The sequence below is a fragment of the Pseudopipra pipra genome, chromosome 1, assembly GCF_036250125.1.
Source record: "Pseudopipra pipra isolate bDixPip1 chromosome 1, bDixPip1.hap1, whole genome shotgun sequence".
NCBI classification, from domain to species: Eukaryota; Metazoa; Chordata; class Aves; order Passeriformes; family Pipridae; genus Pseudopipra; species Pseudopipra pipra.
The window spans coordinates 145,998,903-146,009,892 of NC_087549.1; the positions used below are offsets into that span (position 1 = coordinate 145,998,903).

Consider the following 10,990-nt stretch of genomic DNA (forward strand, 5'->3'; position numbering starts at 1 on the left):
CAACTTCATAATAGTTATTTCTGAACCTAAAGAGTTCTCATCTTTTTCAGCTTTTAGAAGCAATATTTGAGCTTCTGCAAAGCTTGTTTACTGCATTGGTTCTTAACTGCATGTTTCATTTTGATATCTTAGCACACTAAAAACCTGAAGAACAATTGAAGTCAGAGCTGGCTATTTATGGTGTTCCATTTTGGTAACATAATAATATTGCTAAAGTTTTTTTGAAATATATTAGGGAAAGTTATTACAACATGACTGCTCTCTGTTTCCCCTTTAATTCTTCACAGAGCATTTAGCTTTGTGCTCTGAGGAGCATGAGGATTACAGATCTTGTCCGTCTCCTGCTTTATCCCTCTTGTTCTTTTATTTTTCTCTGGGTTTGAGAATGCTTCTGAGTTAAATTTGTTATTTTTACCATAAACACTACTGACCAAGTAGTGTTTGCATTCTGTAGTATTGTCTTATTCCGTATTGCAGTTTAATTTGGTTGCTAGACCCCTTCTGTGACTCCCTTGTTTCATTTTTCTTAGCTTGACATATGTCCCAAAACACTACTAGAGTTTGCTGGTAATACTTTCATGTCTTACTAAAAGTGAGTCTCTTAAGATACATATTGAGATACATATTTATTTCAGATTTGGCAATGAACAGTTGTCATGGTTCTGTTGCTCTGTCCATACTTTCAATAACTAAAATGCTGTTTGGAAGTGTTTCAGGACTATATTTAGTTATAAATGATCTGCACTGGATTGTAATTGGAAATCCATCTATTTTAATACATTTTAAGTCAAAGTGTTAATTCAGCATGAGTAGTTACTAACAAACCATTGGAGTCATAGAACATATTTTTTTAAACTTTGGTTTAATTCAAATTAGAAATTTCAGTACCAATAATGTGAGATAAATTTCAGCAGACTAGTAGTTTTTTCATGGATTGACTTTGCTGAAATGTACCATGAGCTCTTCATTTCTCTTAGCAGCTGCTTTCTGTTTACAAACTTTTTTATTTTCTTCTCAAGTAATTCACCATTCTGCTAACTCTGATATTCTCAGTTACCCCATCACCACTGCTTTGTCCTGCATGGTGTCTTTGAAGCTCTGGTGGCAGGGGAGCATAATTACAAACATATTCTGTTCAGCTCTATTTTGAAACAGACTTGGATTATAACGTATTTTTATGCTTTTTTTTCCTTAGGTCATTTTTAAATGAATTAATGGAATGCATCCTCTCTGAAGAAATTAAAGGGATTTTTAGTCTAACAGCTTCTGTCAGCATTGTGATGATAATTAAAGGTCAGTCAAAGCATCTTTGTCTTTTTATATGTTACATTTTGAAAGATGAGTTCTCACAGGATTTAAGGTTATATCACTAGTAAATTATGTTTACAACTGTCTGCAGACTCATCAGGTTCATCTTTTTATCCTCATTTGCTGAAATGCACAGGACAGTGAGAATCTAATTTAGTATCTAATGTTTCATTAAACGATCTTTTATGTTAAAAATATTCTATTAAAATCTACAGGGGTGGGGTTGTTGGGTTTTTGGGGTTTTTTTGATAGACCGTTATTTTTGAAATCAACATAACCTTATTTCAAATAGGTAAGCACAAACCTGCACTTGTAAAGGATGTTGCACCTGCCCTTCGAGGGAAGCTGCTGGTGTGCAGTGAGGCCAGCGAGGGATCCAGCAGCACTGAAAGGTGACTGTGCTGTGGGAAACCAACCCCAACCTCTGCCCTCCCCTCTCTGCAATAATTGCCTCTGTTCTGTACTTCCATAACTCCACTGAAGCCTTAGGAATGATTGATTGTGAGGTTTCAAACAGTGGGGGGAAGACTGGTGGGGTATTGAGCCCAGCCCAGTATGAAATATCCTGCCCTTACATCTGCAGTGATTGCAAGCTTTACATCTTTGCCTTGGGTTTGGTTCATTTAATTTGAACGTGTTATGACTTGATCCCATATATGACAGGGTTCGGGTCTGGAATTCGGGTCTGTTCCAGCAGGTGCAGAACACAGCAAATAGTCTGGTTACTAGTTCTTATTTCCTAGAGGATTTTTCTCCCCCACTTTGGCATTAGGCATGTGAATCCAAAGCTATGCAGATGGTAAAAATTGAACTGAATATAACAGTGATTTTGAGACCTTTCCACAGGTGATTTTATTTTGCTCTTTTTGGGGGATATTTCAGTGTCACCCCTGGTGTATCTCTTTTGATAAGTTTTTTGAAAGTGATTGGCTACATTGTATTTGCAATCATTTATCTCAAACCTGCCCAAGACAGAGAATGATGACAAATGCTTTAGCCTTAAGTGTTCCAAACTTGCTTAAGCCTTGAAATTTGTGGACATTTGATTTCTGCCTAGCTATTGAACTGCCCATGGAATTAAAAAGCTTGCAAAAAGAGACATTATAAGCACAAACAGAGAATGTGAAGGAAACAGACTGTGGTTATGGGCGTTCATCCAAAATTACTGAGAAGGTTTGTGATGCACCACAGTGGCCTGAACATGCAGAGGTCCTTGTAGTCTTTCGTTCTTCAAATTGATGATCCTTACTGTTCTGTCAAACAACGGATATGGACTAGACAGACTTTATAATAAAAATACAAAACCAAAAAAACCCCCAACAAGCCAAAAAGCTTCATTTACTCAGCAGTTTCTTACACAGCTTTACCAACCTGAGCACACTTCCCCAGTGCACTCTTCTGATGGATCCCTGGCCTGAGACACATTGTTTTCTGGCATTTTAGTGACTTGACACAGGCCTTTGGTGGCTGAGCTGTGACTCCATCCGGAGGATAGAGCTGTGGGGTCTGTTCCACTGCCTCAAAGAGGCCTACAAGAAAGCTGAAGAGTTGCTTGGCTGTGAACAAATGTCCTTTGGTTAGGGCTAGCTTAGAAACAAAACCAAACACAAATAAACAGAACTCAGTTTTCTTCCCAATGAAATCATTTAATGTTGGGTTGCCAAGTGTCCTAGTTGAATATTTTTAAAAATAATAATAATTATCTGGAAAAGAAAGCTGAGCAGCAGGGTATTGTGATTCAGTTTGAGCTTCTTGTAATCAAGACAGTAGAAAATGCTGAGAAATTAAAGTGAATCTTAACATGATTAAATAAATAGGCCCATTAAAATGAATAATTGCTGCCACTTGAGAGCACTACTGACTATAAATTAAAATGAGAACACAGATAATTGCTTTATGAATCTATATGATCATCTCTGCCCAGTGAACAGGGACAAATCAACATAGATATTGGGGCAGATGAAGAGCATAAGATGCTACACAGTGTTTTGATTTCCTGATATATGACTGGCTACCTTTGTGTAATATAAACCCAGAGATAGTTGCAGACAAAATTCAGAGGTTAGGAACATGAACATGATAGTGGGAAGACTTTTTAACAAGAATCAGAATTGCAATATGATGACAAAGTTCAGAAGCTATCATACAACTTTGTAGAATTTGGGAAGATTCTTATTTGTCTAGGCTTGTTGTGGATTTTGTCTCTCCAGAAGGGTAAAATAATTCATGCTGGCAAGAGGTTTGGAGGAAGTTCTGCAGTGATTAGGTTTTGCATGATGAATTAAGGTGTGTTTGCAGTTTCTCAGCTACATGGAATGTCAGACTTGGCTGGGCCTCTGGTGGCTTCTGACATGCCATTTGTAGTGCTCTGCTACTCCTGTGCTAATGTACAACTAAAATGTGATTATACACAGTCTGAAATGTGCCCTGTTGTTTGTAAACTATTTTATCATCCTACTCCACTTAGCAAACACCAAAATTTTAGTTATGGTATGCTGCAAGCTAGATCTCTGGTCATTAATTTGAAGACAGCCTTCTAACACACAGTGCTGCACTGCTGTGTGCTCAAATACATTACTGGGGTTTAACTCGTACTTAATACTATTATTATTTTTTGCTTCTGAATGCATTATCTCATAATAACTCCTTGAGGGATTATTTTATTTAATACCCAGGTATACCAGGAAATGGTGACATTCTTTAATTTCCCAAGAGACTTGGCATTCTGTGCCAGCATCTTAAATTTAGACTTAGAAGTAATCTATTCCATATTAGCAATGAGAGAAAAAAGTAAAAAAAAAAACCTGTCTGGTTTAGTAATTAAAGTGCTGCCCTTATACAAGGAATTGTTGCACTAATTTGGAAGCAAAAGTTTTCATTGTAATTTAGTCTTCCCTCTTCAGCTGAGTTAGTGGTTTCAGATGGCCCAGTGGGTCTATTATTTTAAAAATGCTGCTCAGTGCATTTAAAAATCCTGGACGACATATTGAACATTGAGAGAATTTCCTCAAGAGTAATGGCACACGCATTAGTTTAGTTTATAAAATGCAACTACTTATGCCTAGCAAAAAAACCACAGATACAGCTGTCAATGCAGTCATTTGGAGGCAAGAGGAAAATGTCCCATGCTCTATAAAACCAAATGTGCTAGGATAATAACTTTTACTTAATACTGTGTATTTACATTAATTAGCATTTTGATATATGGGTATTAAAATTAGAATTATCTAATGGCTGTGCTGAAGGATATTTCTTTAGCATTACAATTTAGCTAGCTCCCAAACTCTTAATTGTGCTCCCATTGCACCTGTAAATAATGACTCTTGAATGGTTTTGGTATATAACTCTGGGTGTGATTTCTCTGCCACCCACCTAAAAGTTCCCTGGAAAGGTACCTGGTAAAACTGCCTTAAACTTGTCTGTTTGGGGAGGTGCACAGTTATCCCAAAGGATGGCTCGTGGTCCAATGTGCCAGGGATACATGGTCCCACATTACCAATCTATTGCTTTATTAGCCTTAAGTTGTAAGAAAATGAAATTTATACAGAGTAGTATTATGTCTAAACCCACAGAACCTACCTCATTATCCTAATTTTATAGTACATTGTAAATTGGTTTCCTTTCACATAGAGTTTCATCAGGGCTTAAACACTGTAGCACAATAGAGAGGAGCACTTAACAGCACTGGGAATTTGGGGAGCCCTGACAGCCAGTGGTCTGCTGTGGAAATGCAGAGGTGTCTCCTGCATGGCAGGTCTGTGTCTGGTGCTGAATGCCCTGACTTGTCATGGTTAACAACTGACTGACTTGGCTTATTTGGGACAGCAGGAATATGATAAAAACATGGAGAAATAAATGCTTGTGAAATCCAAGTGACAGAATCTTTTACAAAAAAACCCACGAAGAATCGTGTTTAGGGTTGTTAATAGTGAAATAATGTTTTGACAGAAGACCAAAGTGCCAAATTTTGCCTCTGAGGGTATTTTAGAGCCGTGTTAGAAGATGTTGCGTGAGAACGCAACTGTGACGATGGGTGAGTGACATGTCAGGGAATGCCAGAAAAAAGCTGACCTTGGGGATGGTTTAGAAAATAATGTGAGACAAAAGAGTCAGAAAGGGACTAAGAGGGGTGTGGAGGCAGCTGAGGGAAGCAGTTGCTAATCAGGATAAGATAGAAAGCTCAGGCTTGGAAAAAAGTTGACCAAGTGTGGAGAAAAAAGACAAAGACTGAAGAGTGAAAGGAAGAAAGTAAAAGAGTGAGAAGTGGTCAGTAAAGGACTTCACTGTGTTTGAAAAGAAGTAACAATGCTGTGAAGAAAATGAGTGGCTTCTTTAAATAGGTGATGAAATATTAGAAAATATGCTTGAATTGACATAGTGATTTAAACCAGGCTGGTTTTGGTTACACTATAGACAGAGATGATCAGCAGAAAAATGGGGAAGTTGAAAGGAAAAGAATCCAGCTATTTCAAAAGTAATTTGTAAAGGCATTTTTAATATTTAAACTAATATGGACTAACTGGTCAAAGAAATCATGCAGTAGATGTACTCTAAGAATCAAATAGTTGAGGATTGATTTGGCATTTAGCATTTCTAATCCTGTTGTGTGTTTTTTTTATGCCATTTCAGATTCCTGTGTGAATCATCTCTGAAAATTTTGGATGAATTTTTAAATCCTTGTCCACGCCAAGGCTTTTGTCATGCAAATTAAAGGAAGGAAGACGTATTGCTTTTTAAAAAATATTATCTTGTAAAATTATGAATAAGCAAAGTTTATTTTCTGCTATGCTGTACATTTAAAGCAAGGAATATGTATAAAGGTGTGTATAAATATTATGAAATAGTAAAGACTGCTCAAAAGCTGCAAAGAAGTTATTCTGTATAAAAGTGTCTTTGTGGGAGGAATATAAAATCAGTATTTTTGTATCTTTTTTTTTGAAAAACAAAATTAATTGTATCATAGATATTCTGAGACTGAGGTACCACTTCAGTCCCTGGGAAAACTGCAGAGCATACTCCTAGAGGTTTTGGAAATTAATTTTATTTCAAAACATGGGTGGGACAAAATGGTGATTGGGAATAGCTATTCTACCTAACCAGCCACATTTCCCTTCCTTTTGTGGGAGAAGAGAGGGCAGAGAATGTCATGTTTCCTGTCCTTAGCAAAGACTTTTACACAATCTTATATAGATCCTTACAGCCAAATTGGAGAAAGATGGGATGGATGTATAAACATAGAAGATGGGTGGACAACATGCTGGACCAACGGACTTGAAGGATAACACAGCCTGGAGTGAGATTTAAAGGTGGTTGCTGTGGCTTTCCTCAGGGCAGACACTGGTGCCACTGCTACTTAACACTTCCATGAAGAGCTTGGGCAATGGATGAACTGCAGCCTTGGGCTCTTGGCAGATGACACCAGCTTGGGAGCACTGGCTGATCCCCAGGGCTGGGTTGTTCCACTCAGTGGGATCCTGACAAGCTGGGCTGAGGATCAGCCAGTCTCATGACGTTCAGTGAAGAACACGTGCTCTTCTACCCACAAGGGGCTGATCCTGCACACCAGTGTAGGCACAGGGGAAAGGGCAGCTCATTGTGTCTGCACCTGCCTGGATGAGGACTAAGAAAAGACTTTTCCCAGAGGTGCACATGAAGAGAATATGAGGCAACTGAACCAACTTGCAGCAAGAGAATTTCTCGTTGGATGTAAAAAACAGTCATTATGAGAGTGAATTGAAACAGGAAATGGAACTGGAACAGGTTACTCAGGAAGGCTATGGAATACCCATCTATGGGGGTATTCATCCTTGGAGAAGTGCAGGACTTGACTGACAAGGGGGGCTCTGGCCATGCATTGTGGCCACACAACCCCATGGAGCACTACAGGTTGGGGACAGAGTGGCTGCAGAGCAGCCGGGCAGAAAAGGAACTGGGGTGCTGACTGACAGCAGCTGAACATGAGCCAGCAGTGTGCCCAGGTGGCCAAGAAGGCCAATGGCATTCTGGCCTAGATCAGGAACAGTGTGGCCAACAGGACCAGGGAAATGATTCTTCCCCTGTACTCAGCGCTGGTGAGGCCACACCTGGAGTGCTGTGTCCAGTTCTGGGCCCCTCAGTTCAGGAAGGACATTGAGGTGCTGCAGTGTGTCCAAAGAAGGGCAATGGGGCTGGTGAAGGGACTCGAGCACAAGTCCTATGAGGAGAGGCTGAGGGAGCTGGAGTTGTTCAGCCTGGAGAAGAGGAGGCTCAGGGGAGACCTCGTCACTCTCTACAACTCCCTGAAAGGAGGTTGTAGCCAGGTGGGGTTGGTCTCTTCTCCCAGGCAACCAGCAGTAGGACAAGAGGACACAGTCTTAAAATGTGTCAGGTGATGTTTAGGTTGGACATTAGGAGGAATTTCTTCACAGAAGGAGTGATTGGGCATTGGAATGGGCTGCCCAGGGAGGTGGTGTATTCACTGTCCCTGGAGGTGTTTAAGAAAATACAGGATGTGGCACTTAGTGCCATGGGCTAGTTGACAAGGTAGTGTTGGGTCATAGGTTGGACTCAATGATCTCAGAGGTCTTTTCCAACTTAAGTGATTCTATGATTCTCTGTCATAGCTTTGGAATTAGCCCTGCTTTAGCTGGAGATTGGACCAGATTCTCTCCTGAGCTTCCTCCTAACTTGAATATTTGTGTGATTCAGTGCCTGGTACAGTGGAGGGGAAATGCCCTAGCTATTAAACATAGACTTGACTAATATATAAATTGCTTTATATTTAACTATTTTTATAAATTATAGCTATTTTTATCAATTAATATTAATGATGCAGTTAATGCAGACATCTAAGCCAGTTATTTAATTTCCTTCATGCAACCAGATGCTCTTCTAAGACCGAATGCCGATTGCACAGTATTAGTTTGCCTTAACAGAGATACATGTAAATAACCTGTCTGAGCTCATGGGGTGGTTCAGCCCCAGCCAGAAGCCAGGCACCACACAGCTGCTCCCTTGCTGCCACCACCCCTCCTGGGATGGAGGCAGAACTGTAAGGATAAAAGTCAGAAAGAAACTCACGGGTTGAGATAAAAACAGTTTAATAATTAAGAAAAAATAAGAGTATTTTTTTAAATTTTAAGGAAAAGAGAGGAAAAAAGGGGAATAAAACCACCCAGCCAGTGCCTAAGCAGCGGCTCCCCTGCATTTTTGCCTTCAGTTTATTGCTGACCATGATGTCCCATGGTGTGGGACGTCCCTTGGGTCAGTTGGAGTCAGCTGTCCCAGCTCTGTCCCCTCCCAACTCCTTGTGCACCCCCGGGCTCCTTGGGGTGGTGTGAGAAGCAGAGAAGGCCGTGGTGCTGTGTAAGCCCTGCTCAGCACTGGCTAACACATCCCTGTGTTATCAGTACTGTTTCCAGCACAAATCCAAAACACAGCCCCGTAGCACCTACCGTGAAGAAACTTATCTCAGCCAGAACCAGCACAGCTCCTAATGCCATAGTTTTGTCTGTTTTAGAAGGAGATTTAATAGGAACCTCCAGAAAACAATTCAGCCACAAATTGAAATAGCATTTGGTGACCAGCTTAGACCTGGACATGTAACACTTGGTTACCTGCAATGAAGTGAAGTGGTTCTCAGTGTGGGCCTGTGCCAATGGATATTGAGGTCTCCAACGTTACTGAGTGGCACTGAAACAGGAGTTAACCAGTTTGGCCAAATTCAGACAGGCTCCTCACTCTTGATTAAGATCAGTGCACAGAGCTGTACCCCCATCTGTCTAAACAGGCGTCTGCTGAGCTGGTTTTCTTTCTCTGGTAAGAGAGTGTAAGATTATTTTCAAGGATCTGCTCTGTCAACTGCAATGAATTACCTTCATCCTGGTTTTCGTCAGGTCCTTACTTGACCTTGGTACATAAAACTTCCCTACTGGATAAAAGCTGATTTAGCTGGAATGTTGATATTTAAAAGCAATAAGATTCTTAATAAACAACAGTCAAGCTTTGCAACAGGACAGTCAGTATGTGCATGGATTCACGAGTTCCAGATTTACCTCATCCCCAACAGTGGCCTTACCAAAAGGACTAATCCTGCCCCAGCAGGAAGCTGCAGTTCTGCCAATTGTTTATCTATCAGCATCTTTATAAAAACTGTGTTCTTTGGCCTTCATTCTTCTACATCTGTTAACAGGCAGGTGTTCCGGTAATGACCTTTTAAATCTTCTGATTATACAAATTACTTAATGAATATGTAAATAAGTTCCTTTTTTTCTGCTTCTCAGTCTCTCAGTATTTGCTCATATTATTAGATGATAAAAGAATCCAAAATTACTGCCTTGTTTTTCCTCAGTGTATAATTTTGCTTTTTCAGTTTTCATGGGATTCATGTACAGATGTAATATCCCTGCATCTGAAAGAAATAAAGGTCCTTCCATCAACATCAGAAATATGCAGATTTCTTCTGAATAACTCAGAGGTGATACTGCTAGGAAGGGTAAGAAAATTTAAAGATAAGCCTTTGTCCTCCTGGAGGCTGGTACTCAAGTGGTTCTCAAGAGTGTTGAAATCATTTTCTTTTAGTCGTGCAGCTGGTGTACAGATTTCAGCTCAATTTCTACTCCAGCTCTACTATAACTGCTCTGACAAGGAAAAACATTGGCTTTCTGCAACACAAATAATGATGTTCTTGGAATTCCTTGAGCCAAGGTCTGTCAGGGCTTTCTCATTAGGCCTTTGTGGCAAATTTCACAAGAATATCGTAGCAGTTCTAGGTTTTACTTGCTGTTCTCATTGCAGAGTTTAATCTTGCAAAATTTTAAATCTTTACATTTTCCTTCTGCTTGGAAGATATAAATAAATAGGATGTTTCTCAAGCTAAGTTACTTTTTGTAAACCTGTAGAACAGATTTGTTTCATCTTGTTAATCAGAAGTGCTATTGGGGAAGAGGTGTTGTTCTTTGAGTTTTGTTATGGGACTACCTTGGCATTCAGCCACACAATCCTAACTGTACATCTGAAAACTGCCCATAATCTTAAAACAGACTCTTGAGCTTTTTCAAGAAGTTGAACCTGACTTTGATTAATAAAATTACTTGAAAAATGGGCAAGAAAACACCATTCTAAGATACTCCTTTGAGCAACTGGCATTGGCAGTCACTGGTAACAAGGAGCCACCTGAAGAAGAAATGTTCTAGTCACAGTTGTACCCATAAATGGTGGGTCTGCAGCTCTTCCCTTTGTGCATATACATTCAGTGTAAATGATGCTGAAGAAAGCAACAGCTTTAAATTATTCACAGTAATCAACATTATCTGTAAGGACTTGTGCCTTTTTTCTTTTTGATGACAATGTTCATTTGCTCTGTTGTCTGGCTGGGAAACAAAGCCCAGCATCTGCCATTTAGCACAGCTTCAACTTGTGAGCTAAGGAAAAACCAGGAGAAACTCTCAAGCTTCTTCCTTAGTAAGTAAGTGTCTTCAGGTATGTATCCAAGCACACAAACTTTCAGATTTGCCAAGGAAATGAAAAAATATCCACCTTGCACCTGCTGTTTACTCCGTGAGAGCTGCAACTCACTTTGCGTTTAAACTCCCGTGTGCTGCTGCTCTCAAGTGCTTTGAGGTCTTCTGACTTGCAGAAGGAAATCAGAGAGACTAATTTTGACAAAATCTTTCACCTTACTTTGAAAATGCTTCTGGTAATG

At 39.8% G+C, this 10,990-nt stretch overlaps 1 protein-coding gene across 2 annotated transcripts in view; it reads left to right on the plus strand.

Annotated features, from left to right (window-relative positions):
* The window catches only part of NCAPG2 (non-SMC condensin II complex subunit G2), a 44,476-nt gene extending 34,742 nt beyond the window's left edge, over positions 1-9,734 (plus strand). For both annotated transcript variants that reach the window (XM_064638015.1, XM_064638006.1), the window contains exons 26-28: positions 1,196-1,293; positions 1,601-1,700; positions 5,938-9,734. In XM_064638015.1, the coding sequence (XP_064494085.1) occupies positions 1,196-1,293; positions 1,601-1,700; positions 5,938-6,019 (280 nt within the window). In that variant the 3' untranslated portion in view covers positions 6,020-9,734. The remainder of the gene's footprint in view (positions 1-1,195; positions 1,294-1,600; positions 1,701-5,937) is intronic.
* Positions 9,735-10,990: the final 1,256 nt, after the last annotated feature.